Source organism: Desmodus rotundus, chromosome 4 (assembly GCF_022682495.2).
Source record: "Desmodus rotundus isolate HL8 chromosome 4, HLdesRot8A.1, whole genome shotgun sequence".
Lineage (NCBI taxonomy): Eukaryota > Metazoa > Chordata > Mammalia > Chiroptera > Phyllostomidae > Desmodus > Desmodus rotundus.
In genome coordinates, this window is record NC_071390.1 from 503,283 (window position 1) to 519,995 (window position 16,713).

Here is a 16,713-nt window from a genome sequence, read left to right on the forward strand (position 1 = left end):
GGGAAGTTCCCTCCTGACCAGGACTGGGAACAAGGGGACAGAGATGTCCCAGTCAGTGAGCTCAGGCCCGGCACCCAGTGGGCGGCCCCTTCCCACACAGCCAGATGGGGTGCCCAGACATCATCAGGAAGGGGCACCCACGCTGGCCCCCACATGCCCGCAGCAGGTGACTGCGGAAGCGGACCACAGCGGATGGAGGTGCCGGCCAACCAGGGAAGCCAAGGGGTCCAAAGAGGAGGGGCTGGGGCGAGGGGCCACCAGTCAGCCTGGGGAGGCTGCCCACCCAGTGGCACAGACGGACCCTCAGCCACCGGGAGGCCTCCATACGGGACAGAGACCAGCCTGGACAGCAGCCAGGAATCCTTCCGGAAGCGCCCACGTGGCCAGTGCCGCTCCCGTCCATCCGCAGCAGCGCGGGGCAGGCGCCCTGACACAAATCTTTTACCGGGCGCTCAATTAGCACACTTGGCAGGCGGTCAGGCGCCCCCCGGAGAGCAGCCCAGGGAGAGAGCTCGTTACCCGCCACCGCGCACCTGGTGCCCGCCAGGCCCCAGGGAATTAGCTCGCAGCCGTGATTTACGGCGCCTCCTTTGTCCTTCCCTGAAGGAGACAAGCTTCTCCGGACCTCAGACGTCGCTTCTGAGGCGAGAGGAGCCTCCCCTGGGACGTTCGCCCTGAGGGCCTTGGCCTTGGTGGTGCCGGATGCCTCCTCCCTGGAGCCCCTCCTGATTTAGGTAACTGCCACGTCCCCCTTGCCTGGCCCCGTGTACACAGGGTGGGGGTGACTTTAGCAGGGACCGCAGCGGATGGGGTTGCTGGCCCTGCTTGCTGGGTGTGTAGGTCTGAGAGCCGCGTCCAGCCCAGCGTGGGTGTGGCCACAGGCTGAGGGTGGGCACAGGTCTCCTCCCAGAGCAGGAGGGCAGGTGGGCCTGAGGCAGGGTGGGGGTGGGGCCGAAGCCCTGGGCCCCACCAGGTGGAGCCCCCCACCAGCCCCGAGCTGCCTCTGCCACCGAGTCCTTCCCTCCAACATTCCTTCGTCCATTCCGGCTCCTCACAGCCCCAACCCTGCAGGGCGTTTCGCAGTCTGGGGCGCCCTGGGGGAGGGAGGCTGGGTGTGGGGCTGCCAGGTGAGCCCAGGAGGGCGGACTCCCGCCCTTTCCAAGGCGCTGACCAGCAGCCCAGCAGGGTGACCGAGGTGTGCACACCTCACAGTAGCCACACCAGCCCTGGGTGTGGCTGTCCTCAAGCAGAGGACGACCTGGTGACTTGCTGGTGGCTGGAGAGCTGTGTGGGCCCATGGGGACCATGCACAGCCACGTGGTCTGGGAGCCAGTGTGCAGGCGCCCACGAGGAAGGACCTCCTGTCAGGCCTCCGTGCCGGGGGGCTCCCTGAGAGAAGAAAGGTGCAATTCTGTCCGCTTTTCTTTGGATGTGGCATTTATGAAAATAAACACCTTTGAAAGGAATAAAGGAGCTGGAGAGTGGAGGGTCCTGCAAGGCAGGAGGTGCCGGCCAACCAGGGAAGCCAAGGGGTCCAAAGAGGAGGGGCTGGGGCGAGGGGCCACCAGTCAGCCGCCCTGCCGTGGGGCCTGACAGCTGTCCCAGCTGCGTCCTGCTGCGGAGGGGTGGGCGGTGGGCTCTGCAGCGCCCCCTCTCCCTTAGTGCACCTTCCGGTCTCACCCCGGCTGCTGGGGACCCAGCCTCCCAGGGCCTGGCCGGAATCCTGGGGAAGGTGCCCAGCTCACAAAGTCCCTTTTGGGGGCCACACGCTCTGGACTCAGGGCATCTGGAGGCCCCTCAGCGGAGCCTGCTCCCTGGGGGGGAGGCACAGACCCCCTGTGCCCACACTGACGCCAGGCCCTGGGAAGACCCCTGAACCAGGGACGGGGGTGTGTGTTCATTCCCTCCCTCGAAGCACTCATTCAGTCACCGAGGCACCGAGCGGGGTGGGCCTGCCGTGGGACGTTCAGCAGGGGCCCCAGCAGGGCAGCGGGTGAGGGCCAGCCGCTGCAGGATGGAGGCAGGGCGAGCCATGGCAGGCGGCAGGAGCGAGGTCCTCGCAGAAGGTGCAGCAAGGGGCCCGGGGGCGGGTCAGGGGTGGTGGTGGAGGAAGGGGGTGGCCACGCCCCCAACCCGTGGCCTCAGCCCGATGTGCCCTGGTCCTCAGGGGGAATAGGCGGAGTTGGAGCATTGGGGCTGGACCCCGCAATGACGCAGTCAGGAGAGGGGTCGGTGCCTGGGTCCCCTCTGCCCAACTATCTTGGCCCCTCCCATCCCAGGGGTCCCTGGGTCACTGCCTTTCACACAGTCCCCCTCACTCCTCGGCAAGACTGGGGGCTGGGGGTCACCGATAGGCACACTCAGGCACAGGGCGGGGAGTGACAAGCCTTTGAGCGCCGCCTTCCTCGCAGGGTCTTCTTGCAGCCTTCGCTCAGGACCGGGAGCGATCTGCCCCAGCCCGCCACCCTCAGCGAGTCCAGAACCAGCTCTTCATCTTGGTTCTCTGAGACCCCAGGGCAGCAGGCACACCCCACTCCACCCGGGTCTGGGCCACAGGATTACACCGGGTCACCTCAGTGGCCAACCGACCCCTGAATCCAACTCCGAGAATGGCTCACATGTGGGTTGGGGAGGCCAGGGCCTTTGGGAGGGGAGGGCTGCCGTGAGGCCTCAGCTCAGGGTGTGGGCGGCCGGGGTGCCACAGGGACAAATCTCCACTTCACTGGTAAGACTTTTGGGGACTCAGTGGCTGCCTGGCGGTGAGCCCAGGCTCCTTTCCCGGGAACCTCCGCCTGGCCTGTCCTCCCGCCTCCAGGTCTCACACCGACCCGCCCAGGGCTTGGACACCTGCTGTCCTGGTCGGCCTTCCCCAGGGACACGGTCCCCGACCCCCTCCACCCCAAAGAATCACGGTCCTGGCCCGACCTGCAGGCGCCCAGTAAATAAACGTTGAATGAATAAAGTGTCTGCCAAACAGCAGTTCTCTCCATCCCGGACGGCGCTGGGTGCGACGACAAGCGCCGCCGGCCCTCCTCGTTTGCGGGACGTTTACGCGGAGACCAGGAGAGGGCATTCTCGGACCTCTCCGCGGCTCGGGGGAGCCCCGCCGCCGGCAGGGAGAGCAGGGAGGCGCGCCTTCCCGCGGGCGGCCACTAGAACTTCCCCCGAGGAGGGGGCGGCACCTGGGGCGCAGGAGGAGGGAGTGCGGTGAGAGCCCAGGTGGTGGGGCGGGCGCGCACGCAGCGAAGCGGCCAGAGACGGCGGGCCTGCAAGACGAAGTTAACAAGTCTTTATATCCGGATTGGGGCCCGGAAGCGGGTGCCCTAGGCGGCGGCATCCAGGAGTGTGGGGCAGGGTCGGGGCTCGGGCGCCACGGGTGCGCACCAAGACACCTAGGGCCAGAAGAACGTGGAAAAAAGACCGCCCTCACCCCGGCACTCGGGCGCCCCACCTCACCTAGTTCCTCCAAAACCGTGCCCCGGCCCCCCATCCCGTACCCCTGGCACAGGTGCCCTGTTGAGCCACGCACGCCGCGGCCGGTGGGGGCGGCAGTCCCACTCGCCACTCCAAGCGTTCCAGGCACAGCCAGGGAGAGTCCGGCCACGCAGATAGGCCTGGGGCCGCTGGGGCGCAGGGCAGCGAGTCAGGGTCTCTCTCCTCAGCGGTAAAAAGGGGCTGGGAGGCCCCCGCGCGGGTGTGCAAAGAGCCAAAGCGCGGCGCCCGGAGTTGGGCGTCCTTCCTGCCATGAGTGGGGGTCGCGGGGACCCCTCGGGAAGGTAGCCGCCTCTATCATGCGGCCCAGGCGCGTCCCACCTGGCCTACCCCAAAGAGCCTTCCGGCCGCTGCGACCCCGGGTGCGCGGAGTCGTGCGGAGGACTAGTCCAGCCCCCTCGGCCCCGCCCCTGAGCCCTCCCATCCCGACCTCACTGGAGCGGGAACCTGGCCACCCTTGGCGCCGCCTCCAGGGAGCCCAGAGGGGCCCAAACTCTGCGGGGAGGGTCCTCCCGGCAGCCGGGGTCTGGGGACGCACACACGCTGTTGTTTCCTCTGAGAAAGTGGGGCGAGAGCGAGGCCGGGGCGGGTCTCTGGGTCCGGCGGACCCCACGCCGTTCGCAGCGCGGGAATCCCGGGAACGGCGCTGTGGGTGTGGCGGGCCTGGCTCCGCTGGGGCCGATCCTTCGCGGGGGCAGCCACGCCTGCATCCCGTAAGTGCGGCGCCGGCTGAGGAGGCCGGGAGAGAGACCCCCCCCACCCCCTGTGCGGCGCTGCACGCACCCGAAGCCGGGACCGCGAGTGCGCGCACGCGAGGTGGGGGCAACCATCTCACGCCAGCGCAGCACGGGGCCAGCGACTTTCCGAGCCGCGGTCCAGTGTAGGGACTCAGGCCCCAACGCCAACTGAACACAACACAACGAAAATAGATCCCCAAGGGTCGCGGTGCGAACGAACTTTGGGTCCTCGCGCAGAGCCGCGGGGGTCGCCTTCGTGCGCGCCACCGAGATCCGGGAGGCCGGAGGGAACCGGGAAAGTCGTTGCGGACGGACCCCACGAGGCTCCGAAGGCCACCGGGCGCAGCCCCTCCCTGCCGCCAGGAAAGGGCAGTCGGTTCGCGGACGTTTGGGTCACAGCTTCAAACGGGCAGCGGACAGTATTATATCCTCCACTTATTAATACGTGACGCCGCCCAAAAGGACGAAAATGCCGCCGCGCAGCATTTATTTACTCAGTGCCTCTCCACCGGCGCTCGGAGCCCACCGCGGTCTCATCTGGGGCGGGGGCTTTTTGTGCCCAGAGGACACCGTGGGCCCCATCTGCCTGTCTAAAGGCCGCGACTCTGCCATGCGCTTCGGGCGAACCCACGGGGAAGCCCTGGACGTAGCCGACAGGCCGTAGGCTTCAGGGTGCTGAAGCTGCGAGGCTCCCCGTTACCCCGGCTCAGGCTGCGCGCAGCGGGGAACGGCCCTGGGCTGGCCTGCGGGGCCCGGATGGAAGCTCGGTGCTCAGGTTACCTCCCGAGAGCCCGGCTGCAACTTAGGCCCGAAACGCCCGCTCCGGAGGCCGGGACCGTCAGGGTGCTCCAACCTGGCAGAAGACCGGCCTGCGGGCTGGGAGCGAACCGGGAGCCGCCCGGCAGCGTGTGCGCACGTGGCCACGGGACTGGCCCCGCCACCGCGCCAGCTGTTCGCCAGTGAAGACAGCAGACTCGCGAGGGCCCAGTCCGGCCACTCGGGCCCCGTACTCTGAGCTCCGGCTTCCTCCGTTGCCCGTTTGCGTCCCCGAAAATGGTGGCGGCTCCCCCTCGACTTGAGCGGGGATGCCCGGGGAACCGCGGGGCGAGGCGGGGCGCTGGCCATGTCCCCCGACGGCGCCCGCTCTCCGGGGGCGCTTGGCCTAATGGGGCGCGTGGGAGCTGCCGAGTGGATCCTCAAATCTGCATTCTTTCGGGCGATAAAATATGCTCTCGTATTTTTTTCCTGATTTCCCATTAAAACCTGTGCCTAACTAAACTCCCATCCAACGGGATTTATTTCGTCCCGGGGGAGATAAATCGGGCAAATTTACAGCCCGGAAGGCACCTGCCGCGTTAATGGGCCCTTCATGGAGTGCGCGGCCGGCGGGGGCGCGCGGCGGGCGGGGCACTGGCCAATGGCCGGGCCGCGGGCGCCCGCAGCCAATCAGCGCGCGCGCCGCGCCGGGGCCCCGCGGTTATCAGCGCCTCCGGCCCGCGCGGCGCCGCTCCGACCAGTCCCGGAGCCGCCGCCTGCGCCTGCCGTCCCCCGCCGCCGCCCGGCTCGAACCCCGCGCCCGCCCTCCGGGGCCGTCGGCGCCCATCCGCGCCCCGCGCTCCGCGAAGCGGCGCCCTCCTGGGCCACGCGCGAACTTCCCGGGCCGGATGGGCGCCCGGGCCGGCGGCGGCGGCGCCCATGGACGCTAACCGCCCGGGAGCGTTCGTGCTGAGCAGCGCGCCGCTGGCCGCGCTGCACAACATGGCCGAGATGAAGACGTCGCTGTTCCCGTACGCGCTGCAGGGCCCGGCCGGCTTCAAGGCGCCCGCGCTGGGCGGCCTGGGCGCGCAGCTGCCGCTCGGCACCCCGCACGGCATCAGCGACATTCTGGGGCGGCCCGTGGGCGCGGCGGGCGGCGGCCTCCTGGGAGGCCTGCCCCGTCTCAACGGGCTCGCCTCGTCGGCCGGCGTCTACTTTGGGCCCGCGGCCGCTGTGGCGCGCGGCTACCCCAAGCCGCTTGCCGAACTGCCCGGGCGCGCGCCCATCTTCTGGCCCGGCGTGGTGCAGGGCTCGCCTTGGAGGGACCCGCGCCTGGCCGGCCCGGGTGAGTGGCGCGCGCGCGAGAGTCGGCGCGGGGCGGGGGGCGGCGGCCGCGCTCACCCGCTCTCCTGTGCAGCCCAGGCCGGCGGGGTCCTGGACAAGGACGGCAAGAAGAAGCACTCGCGGCCGACCTTCTCTGGCCAGCAGATCTTCGCTCTGGAGAAGACTTTCGAGCAGACCAAGTACCTGGCGGGCCCGGAGCGCGCGCGCCTCGCCTACTCCTTGGGCATGACCGAGAGCCAAGTCAAGGTGAGGGTGTGCGCGGCCGGTCGGCCTCTGGCAGGTCCTGCGGCACCAGGTAGACCCTCCCGCCCGCGTCCTGCGAACGGTCCGCGAGCGGCCGCCGGCCTTGGCCCAGCCCCGGAGGCGCCGCTACCCTGCGACCGGGGTGGGGGCCGAGGTGCTGGACGCGGGCGGCTGGCCGGGCGCCTCGGGAGGCGCCGCCTGACGTCCTCCTGCGCCCGCAGGTGTGGTTCCAGAACCGCCGGACCAAGTGGCGCAAGCGGCACGCGGCGGAGATGGCGTCGGCCAAGAAGAAGCAGGACTCGGACGCCGAGAAGCTGAAGGTGGGTGCGTCGGACGCGGAGGACGACGACGAGTACAACCGGCCCCTGGATCCCAACTCGGACGACGAGAAGATCACGCGGCTGCTCAAGAAGCACAAACCCTCGAACTTGGCGCTGGTCAGCCCTTGTGGCGGCGGCGCGGGGGACGCCTTGTGAGGCCGCGTGAGGCCGGAGGGCCAGGGTAGGGCGCGGCAGGCGCCCGCCCCCCCCCCCCCAGCCGGAGTTGTACATATATTTTTACAGAATAAGTTATAAAGCGGCCGGCTCGGGCTCGGCGGAATTACTTTGTATCATCAATAAATTATTTAACACGTCCCGTTGGAGCCGCGGCTCCCGGCTGCACCGCGTTGTTTCTTCCTTCCCGTCCCCTCTCCCGGCCGCCAGGGTCCTGCGAGGGTCGTGCGCGGCGGGGCCAGCCGGGTCCCCGCGCCCCAGAGCGGAGGTTGCGGCTGATCGGGCGGCCGGAGCCAGGGAACCCACAAGGCCGGGCGCGCGGGAAGGCGGTCCCGGCCCCGCAAACCCTCGGCGGGAAGGAGCCGCGGGGCCTGCGCAGGAAGAGCCGCGAGGAGCTGGACGGAGCGGGGCGCGCGGCGCCGGCAGGTGAGACGGCGGCGGCGGGGACGCCACCCCCTCCCCGGGGCTGCGGGCTCGCGTCGCGTCGGCTCAGGCAGGTGAGGTCTGGGGCGGACCGAAACAGGTTTGGGGGCCCGGTCCCGCTCCCTCCAGGCCCCGGCTCCTGCGGGCGCGGTCAGCTCGATTGCCTGGTGTACGAAGTGCGTTCGCCCCGGTGCCGGATATTTACAAGTTGGCGCGGAGCGCACAACGGGTGGAATAAGTGGGGCTTTAAATGCCTCGGCGTCACGGTTCTTCAGCTCCCGTTGGAGAAAGCGCCGTTCAATCCAAACTGGGGCCGAGAAGGGAAACCCCGGAGACTGCCCGCGGGGACAGCGAAACCCCGTCAGCGGCCGGTGCCTCCTGCGCGGGGGGGCTGTCGGGAGCTCTGCCCGGCCGCGCGGCGCGCTCGGTGCTTCAGCGGGACCGACTGGCCGCCCGCCCGCGCCCCGGGACGCCCTCCCATCGGCCGGCTGTCCCGCGGCGCGAGGGCGGGACCCAGGACCACCACCCCGGTTCTGTCCCGTTAACAGACTGGAGTCCGCTGGACTCTGTGGCCGCGGCTCTTCATGTTGCATCCTAACGGGCACAGGTATTGAGTATTAATCCTAAAAATTAAGTATAAACGATTGTAGTACTCCATGATTTTTTGGGATGCCAAAGAGAAAGGTAAACGGCCGAAGTTTTTGTTGCCACCAAGGGCAGAAGCACCGTTCCTAAGGACACACTGGTGGGTTTTGTTTTCTTTCTAAGGGAGCAGTACGGAAATTTATTTTATTTCTGCGAGTGGAGTGTTCTCACAGCTCAAGTGAAGAGCGAGGGGGGTTCCAGTCTTGGGTCTGAGGACAGCCCTGCATTTACATAATCTCATTAAAAATGCCGAGGGGGGACCCCATCCCTTCCCGCTACAGCAAAACGGCCTGAGGCCCGTGTTTCCGTTCTCGACTCAGCGTCTTCTGCGCCACCGCGTCTGGTGGAGGGGACTCTGGCGGCGGCGGAGGGCACGGCCCTGCCACACAGCACTTGGAAGGGGGTGCGCGCAGAAGGGAGAGAGACAAAGCCAGGCAGAGCTGTGTTCACCACGATCAATTTTATTGCTTAGGAACCGGAGCGGTCATTTCTAAAGGCCTCCACAGTGACCAGCAGCTGAAACCCCGCTGGAGAGAACTGCGGCTCGGCCGAGGACAGCACAGGGACCGCAGCCCCACCCCGCCGCGTCCTGCTGTCCCGAACAGACTGGGCCGGCGCCCGCATCGCTCGCACTGGTAGTGACTGACCTGCACGCAGGCGCCTGCCCGCTGCCGCCCCGGCCCAGGGCCTCTTAGTGTTCTGGAGCAGAGGAACAGACCCGCGCTGCTCCCCCGCAGGCCCCGCGAGGCGCGCGGGGCTGGTGCGGCACCGGGGGAGGGGGGGCAGCCCGGTTCCACATGGGGTGTTTGCGGCTGGGCCCGGGACAGTTCTGTTTTTCTTCACGTTTTTATATGCAGTTCATGTTAAAAGCGGTTTCTACTGGAAGCGGACTAGGCTACTTTTATTCCCCCATATTATTGTCTCATGTATAATACTTGGCACCATAGAACAGTAACAAAAGACAGACAAAACAGTTTACAAAATTCTTAAAAGGTGTACACCCGAGCCGGCTGCAGACTTCACATTCAGGTCTCACTGCCACAGAGGACGGCCGAGGAGCAGCAGCTGTGAGTGTAGCCGGGCATGAGCGACGGCCGCCCACAGCGCGCCCCGCCAGGTCCCCTGCCCGCTCCGCAGGTGTGCGGGACGTGCCCAGAGCTCAGCCCCTAGGCTCCGGTCCTCCTCGCTGACGTGGCACTCTCGAGCATTCATACTGGAAAGTATATTCAGCATAAGTCTGGTAAGATTTATAAATTACTTTAAAAAGTATATATTTATATGTATTCATATATAAAACAGGGAAGCAGCTGCAGTGTGATTCAGAACCATGTACCCGGCAGCAGAGGGGACCGCCCGGGGCTGTGGCTGGAACGGGGCCTCGCCGCCAGCGTCCCCGCAGAGCCCGCCTGCCTGGGCACGCCTCCAGCTGGCGGCGGGCGCCGATGCCCGTGGATTCCCACGCTGACGACTGTTACAAACCGAAAACCGTGGAGTCTAAAATACAGAATCGCTGCTGTCTATTAGAGTTTTGGCAACAGGACTGTGACTTATTAAAAAACCCAATATTTCTACTTAATGTCACACGAACAGACAAGACAGTGAGGTATGTGAGCCCCCAGGATGGCCGGAGGCTGAAGCGAAGTGCAGGCCGCCGGCTGGCGGGTGGCGCTCGGGCGAGTTACTCGATGCAGCTGCTGAGTGTGGACTTCAGTGGACGCGAACTCCATCTGCTCCTTGTGCTACAGGCAGGGCTCGCGGAGGGTCCGCCCCTGTGGCTGGCATCGCCTCCCTGCCGCGGAATCAGTGGTTTGTTAAAGGGACAGACGCATCGGGAAAAGCTCAGAAAAGGTGAACTCAAGGGAAGGAGCCATATTTACCACACGTCACTGCACGACACAACACTTGTGCACGTGTGCGTGAGCTTTACCTGCCCCGGGCGCCACGCGGAAGGCCAGGAACACGGGCTGCAGCGGGACAAGAGGAGGCGTCAGCACCCTGGCCCGCCCCCCTTGCCCTCACACCCTCGAAGGCCAAGGCCCCGCTCTTGTTGCCACGGAGCCCGGCTGGCGCGAACAGAAGCTAGGCCGGGCCACCAGGGGCTCCCAGCACCCGCCTTTCGGTTTTGCAGAGAGGCGTTCTTTCTAGACGACACCTGATGTAGGAACGGGCCAGGGGCTGCTGAGCGTGCCCCAGATAACGGGGGTGGGACAGAGCTCCTGCCTGGCGCCCGTGTGGGGGCTGCACTTGGGGCGACACCCGGCAGTCTCGGCCCCACAAGCCTCGAAAAGGGAAAGGGTGGAGGCCTCCAGCTGACCGGGGTAGGGGGGCACCACCTGTTGCCGGCATGCCCCTCAGCAAGGACAGCTCAGGCTCCAGTGCAGGGACAGTCCCCTGTGCAAATGAGTCCCTGAAGCTCTGACCTGTGACCCTCACTCTCTACCCACCTGCTGAGACTGGCTAGGCACAAGGACAATAAAACATCTCAAATGCACCCTTGGGAAATGGCTTCAGAAATAATCTGTGGGGACATGGTATTTTTATTACAAATAGTAAAACTGTATTTTATTCTACTGTGGTTAGTCACTTCTGCCTCTTCTCTACCTACCTGTCTGCCCACCTACCTACCTGCCTTCTGGTGTTTCATTAAAATTAAGTAAAAGCAGACAGTGCAGTCTATGCTGAGCAGCCAGCTTGCGGGGCAGACAGGGAGAGGAGGCAGAGAAGCAGGCGCCCACCCCTCAGGCCCAGCCCAGGCCCATCACCTTGTGGTCTCCCATGCAGACGTTGGGCCCGATGTGGTCGTAGGTGACAACCTTCTCCTCGCACTCCGACTGGGAAAAGCAAACAGAGGGACCGGTGTGGGGGGAGGGACATCGGCAATCCCTGCGAGCACACACTTCCCCTGCGTCACTGGGCTCTCAAGGGAGTCGCAGGGCCGGTGGGTGGAAGCTTCAGGCAGATGCAGCAGCACCTGGGCCTCTGGGCCTGGATGGCGAGTAGGCTCGGTGCCCTAAGCCCACCGTGATTGGCACGACCCCCACAGTCACAAACCGCGGTGCCCACTGCGCCTGCCTACCACCAGGTCTGGCAGACACCTTATTTTGGGTGTGAGGCTGAAGGGCTTGTGCCCGGCCATCTGCCTGGCCGGGACTTCCTGTCCACAGTGGAAGCACCCGAGAGTATGAAGCTGAGGCTGAATTACCCTCAATGCAGCAGGAAGCTGCCGGTTGGGTTTACTGTGCAGAATGCTCACCACCCGGAGGAGGTGAGAGTGAACTCGGCCTCTGCAGCGGCCGCGTGAGCACCAAGCACCCCGCACCCGCACCTGGCAGGGCCTCACCACCGCCCACCAAAGGGGCCGTTCATCACAGGCGGCGCAGCAGTTCACAAAGGCAGCATAAAATTGTGGGTTTTCCACTGCATAATCCTGAGACACATAAACAAATGACCTCGGGTGCGGCACACCTCACTGAGCATCCATCACCAGCCTCCAGGCAGCCCTGCCCCGCCGCCACCTTGGGCGTTTCCAGGCAGGAAATAGACGGAACACGATGACGAGGAAGCCGAGCGTGGCATGATGGATGAGCCCGAGGAAGCAGCCTGGCGCATCTGTGGCCCATAACACCCGCTGCCCAGCGTCCCCCAGGGGAGGGCCTGCGGGGGACCTCCGCCCAGAGAGGGATGCCCGTCCTGGCCCCCACTGCGTCTGCAGCGTCAAATCTCATCCCCCCAAACCAGAGAAGTAGTGAGTGAATATAAAAGTCTGAAACACCGCCTTCCACCGCACGGCCTTGGGCCCTGGCCCTGGCGTGGAGGGGCTGCGGGGGTCAAGCGCAGGGGCTGTCTTAGTGCAGAATGCACCTCTCTTGGTTTTTGATGTCTTCCCAGGTAGGCGACACCTGTCTCATCCCTGGAGATGCCTGTGCTCAGAGCTGGCAGGGGTGGGGCCGAGGCAGCTCCGCGCCCCACCCTCACCCCCAGTAGAGCAAGCAGGTAGACCGTGCGAGTCCCGGCCTCCAGCCCAGTTTTGGTGGGGCCCACTTAGTGGGGTCATGGGACATGTGGGTGGTGGGTGGGTGACGGGTGGCAGGGCGTGGGCTGTGTGCTTAGTGCAGCACGTGGGGCTCTGCCCTCCTGCCGGCAGCCCCTCTGGCCCAGTGGGCAAGGCCCAGGGTCTGGCCCAGGAGCACAGACAGGACCCGTTGGTGCAGCCCTGGGTGCTTGGTGGGGAGATGGACCGGAACCTGAAGCAGATGGAGCTGAGGTCTGGGGGTGGCACGGGGCGGTGGGGTTGCCATGCCCCCGCCCCTCCCAATAGCTGCCCAGGGCACACTGAGCATCAGGCCGCTGCCCTGGGTGAATCAACACTGGTCATTCTTAGGTTTTTTCACTATTGTATTAACGGGGTTGACAAAACCAATTCAGAAATTGATTCTTTTGAAAACATTCTTTTTGTGTTAAAATGTGGGAATTGAAAAGCCCTGGCAAATCAAGAGGCTCCAGGAAACCTGAAAACTTCCCAGTCTCAGATCTCGCAGGGTCCAGATGCCTGGCTCTGCCCACAGGCCCTGCAGGCCAGGGACCAGCTCCCTTGTGACCCAAGGCCTGTCACAGGATGGGCCAGGGCTGGTCCGCCACTCACCCTCAGAATCAGCTCCTTGGCGGACGGGGACATGAGCACGCGGTCACACCAGGCGGGGCACCGGGTGTTCATGTACTGCTTGCCTTGGCTGGAGTCCTCGCTGTACGGGTAGCTGGGGAGACAGGACATGGGCAGGTCAGCACACGGCACTGGCCCCTCCTCCACGTCCCGCCGACGGCTGCGGGGGTTCTCCGAAGCCTGTTGGTGCTGCCAGCACTCTCAGAAAGAATTCCTGTACACAAGTTTCTAGAGTACAGAGTCAAACTCACAGTTCCTTTAAAGAAATGAGATCCTCTATTAAACTTTATTTTTTTTAACTTAAAAAAAAAGATTTTATTTATTTTTAAAGAGAGGGGAAGGGAGGTAGAAAGAGAGGGAGAGAAACATCTATTTGTGGTTGCCTCTCACACGCCCCCTACTGGGGACCTGGCCTGCAACCCAAGCATATGCCCTGACTGGGAATTGAACTGGCGACCCGTTGGTTTGCAGGCCAGCACTCAATCCACTGAGCCACACCAGCCAGAGTACTTTGCTTTATTTTTGGATGTGGCCTAAAGTACAATAAAACCTGTGCGGGAAAACATGGTGTCAGGACCTCACGGGCCTGGTCACACACATGCCCAGCAGGAGCCTGAGGGAAGCTGGGGCCCAGCTTGACCACATGCCTGGGTCCCCACAACCTGCTCCCACCTCAGTCCTCCTCTGAGGAAGCATGCAGGCACCTAGGCCACGGCTGTGGGGTCATCACTATGGTGAGCACTGTCCCTGCTCTGGCCATACGGGCCCCACTCCACTGACCCGCTCGTCCACCAGCAGAGGCCTGCTGGCCCCTCAGGAATGGAGGCACCGCAGCCAACCAGCTGACCTGGGAATGACGCACCAGGGGCGAGGAGTAGGAGGGGGTGTCTGTGGCCACCGGCTGAGCAGGGTCACATTGTCCTCAGACACTGGCCACCTGTCCATAGTGTCCCGCAGGTGCCTGTCCAAGGCCCCTCATGTTCCTCCCTGAGGGCGGCTTCCTGCTGTCCCAGGGCTCAAGGGACAGCCCTGGCCTCTGCTCTGCCCAGCGCGCCTTCCCAGGCGCACGTGGAACTACTCACCCCACCCACGCAGGCGCTGGGAGGGGGCTGCAGTGAAGGCGCAGCAGACGCACTTAGCAGGACGCAGCTGCAGAGCGGCTCTGCCGAGTGCGGTGCGTCCTGCAGGGCCGTGTGCCCCTTACTTGGGGCGCGCCTTGTATGGTCTTTGCCAAAGACAGCACCTTTTCCTTGTGAGAATCCAAAGTGTTTTTGTAGGCTAATTCTAAAATATTTTATGGTATTTGCTGTAAAAGGCACCTTATTCTGTTAAGTTTTCCTGCTTCAGGAAAAGGCTACTTCTGGTCTCTGGGCTGCTCCTGTCGTGGGCGCTGGGTCACCTGCCCACCAGGGGGCTAAGGCCTTGGGCTTCTCGACGGCATTTCTGCTGGAGCTGTCGGCTGTGGCTGCAGGCCCCCAGCAGAGCCTGACTGTGGCCCCGGCCTGGGCAGGAGACCCCGCGTCACGTGATCGGAGACCCAAAGCAGCAAACGTGTTGACCGCACACACAGTTCCCACTGCCGGCACCACTGACCTCGAGAGTGGACGGAATGCCAGCTATCTTACAAGTGTCTTCTCAGGACAAATGGCAGCGAGCACCTGGCCCAGGGTTCCCCAGTTTAACCTGATGGGGCCATGCCTGCCCGGGACATGCTGTCCAATCTGGGCGCAGGCAGTGGGACCCCCGCGGGCCTTCCCTTTCCAAAGGACAACATGCTAAGTCACTAAGCAACCCCCACTGCTGCGGCAAAGGTCAGGGGCTAGGGTGAGAAGGTCCTGCAGGCTGTCAGGGAGTAGGGGGGCCTCTGCCACAAAGTGGCTGCAAGACAAGTTCACCCAGAGGGGGATCTGTGGTACCTGGTCGTCTCAATGACGACCCACTGCCACCCTCTCCCTAGCAACCCAGCGCTGTCTGGTGGCCTCTGCGCCAGATGTTGTGACTCAGGGGCTTCCTGCCACCTCTAGAGCACTGCATCACCTCGAGTGGTGCTGTGAGGGCGTCTAGCCACATGGCTCCCAGGCTGCAGCCGAGGGGCAGGTGTAGAAGGCGCCGGCTGCACAGTGCCACTGGCAGACGCGGTCAGGACAGAGGCAGAGTGACATCCACCTGCTCCAGAAGCTGCCGTCTCTGCTCAGTGGTCTGGTGAAGTCGTCTCAACGACAGGAACCACCCATCCCACAAAGCACCTGTGGCCAGGCCCTGCCCACAGCTGCACCACCATGCCCACCCCCGAGGGGGATGCACCCCAGCGCAGGGTAAATCCAGGGGCTGCTGGTCTGCACCGCACACCAAAGGCAGCCGTCAATCAGCTCTGTGATTGATGGTCCTGGGAGCACCGCAGGGCCACACGACATGGTGCAGGGCCCATCGCCTCCCTGTCCGAGGGCAGGGCCTCGCCCCACGGCCTGCCTCCCGCCGCCCAGGATGGCCCAGCAGCGGATCGGGCGCTGACGTGGATTACCATGGTGCTGGCCGTCCCCGTTGACTTATCTGAAAGCAACCCCCACTCAGGGTGGGGCCTCGGGGCCCCGAGAGGGAGAGTCGCTGTAATGAATGGCCAGGTGATAAAGCTAACAATTGCCCACCTGTCCTCGAGGCCCTGCAACCCCCACCTCCCTGCACCTCAGGATGTGGGCAGTGGCCCCTTTGCTGGGGGACCAGCCTTGCCAACACGGCCCAGGTCCCCACGTGACCGGCTGGGGTGCCCCTGAGGCTCTGAGGCCAACAACACAAAGCCCCGCTGTGCTGGCCAGGGCCCTTCTGGAACCAGCACCCCCAGAGCAGACAGGGAAGGGGGTGCTGCTGTGCTCCTCAGGAAGGGGGGGGCCAGGGCCCTCAGATCTCTCCAGGTGAGGTAGCAGCTGTCCCCAAGTCACAGCCCTGCACAGGGACAGCAGACACCCAGCACGGAGGTCAACTCAGTCACAGAGAGAGTGGTGAGCTGCGTGTCTGAGCTTCTCCCAACACCACCAAGGAGGCCCTCAGACCTGGCGTTTTTGAAATTCCAGAGAAGAAAGGCAACAACACTAGAATCGAAGAAAAAGGCTGAAGCAGAGCTGCGGCCACACAGAAACCACGAAGTGCAACAATGTCACATCCCTGCGGGAGAGTCCAGGTTAGGGAGGCTGGCATTCGGGCTCTGCGCCTGGGCACAGCACACCCGCACCCAGGGGCCCTGGCGTCGCCCGCTTCTCCTACAACTGGGTCTCTGGCCCCTTACTCCTCAGCACTTGGTCCTGGGAGCCTTGAGGACCAGCCGGACAGACAGATGTCCCAGCTCCCTCCTGAGCACCAGGCCAGGCAAACAGCAGGCTCATTCTTCGTGCACGGAGATTACACTCAGGTACATGTCGGCACACGTCTGCAGTGCTCGCACTCTGCATCCCGGCCACAGAAAGTCCGAGCAGAGCCGCTGGTCCTCAGCCTACAGGTGACCATGTCTGCTGAGGCCGATGGCCCGCCCAGCCAGCCTGGCAAGGTGCAGCTTGTCCCCATGGGATGTGCAGCCTTGTTTTCTTCCGAAGCCAGAGCCTGGCCTGGTCCTGCACCAGTGTGTCTGCTGCGCAGCGACAGCCTCTGTGGAGAGGCTGTGATCCTGCCCGGGGAGACCCTTCCAGGGTGTGGGCGGGCAAAGCAGGGACCTGGGCACCTCCTGTCCCTTCAGGCAGCTCAAGCGTAATAACCCCAGGAACAGCCCTCGGCACGGCAGCGCTCACCTACCTGCCTCATAAGACAAGCGGCGCCAGGCCCTCCTGCCACTGCCTGGAGGTCAAGGGCCGAGACCCAGTGCTGCCAGCCAGCCTGGCCTGCAGCGACCCGCACACAATGGAGCTGAGCAGCCTCCCTCGTGCACAGTGGC

General features: G+C 64.7%; 2 protein-coding genes across 4 annotated transcripts in view; one reads left to right on the plus strand and one right to left on the minus strand.

The window, feature by feature from the left end:
* The first annotated feature begins 5,895 nt into the window (after positions 1 to 5,895).
* NKX6-2 (NK6 homeobox 2) lies at positions 5,896 to 7,082 on the plus strand. The gene is made up of 3 exons (XM_053923236.2): positions 5,896 to 6,330; positions 6,403 to 6,575; positions 6,794 to 7,082. Exons 1-3 carry the CDS (start codon positions 5,925 to 5,927, stop codon positions 7,046 to 7,048), a joined length of 834 nt encoding a protein of 277 aa, XP_053779211.1. The 5' UTR covers positions 5,896 to 5,924; the 3' UTR covers positions 7,049 to 7,082.
* Positions 7,083 to 8,575: 1,493 nt separating this feature from the next.
* INPP5A (inositol polyphosphate-5-phosphatase A) overlaps positions 8,576 to 16,713 on the minus strand; it is a 149,572-nt gene continuing 141,434 nt past the window's right edge. For 2 of the 3 annotated variants that reach the window (XM_053922290.2, XM_053922288.2), the window contains 4 exons: positions 12,777 to 12,888; positions 10,897 to 10,965; positions 10,062 to 10,098; positions 8,576 to 9,923 (listed from right to left, as the gene is read on the minus strand). In XM_053922290.2, the coding sequence (XP_053778265.1) occupies positions 9,874 to 9,923; positions 10,062 to 10,098; positions 10,897 to 10,965; positions 12,777 to 12,888 (268 nt within the window). In that variant the 3' untranslated portion in view covers positions 8,576 to 9,873. Of the gene's footprint in view, positions 9,924 to 10,011; positions 10,099 to 10,896; positions 10,966 to 12,776; positions 12,889 to 16,713 lie in introns of all 3 variants that reach the window. The other variant, XM_053922289.2, reaches the window with a different exon arrangement.

Bases quoted from the DNA above. Each gene is read 5' to 3' on its own strand.
- NKX6-2 (XM_053923236.2), top strand. From the start codon at position 5,925: ATGGACGCTAACCGCCCGGGAGCGTTCGTGCTGAGCAGCGCGCCGCTG. The intron at 6,331-6,402 runs GTGAGTGGCGCG...TCTCCTGTGCAG, and splicing joins CCCGCGCCTGGCCGGCCCGG to CCCAGGCCGGCGGGGTCCTG. The intron at 6,576-6,793 runs GTGAGGGTGTGC...CTGCGCCCGCAG, and splicing joins TGACCGAGAGCCAAGTCAAG to GTGTGGTTCCAGAACCGCCG.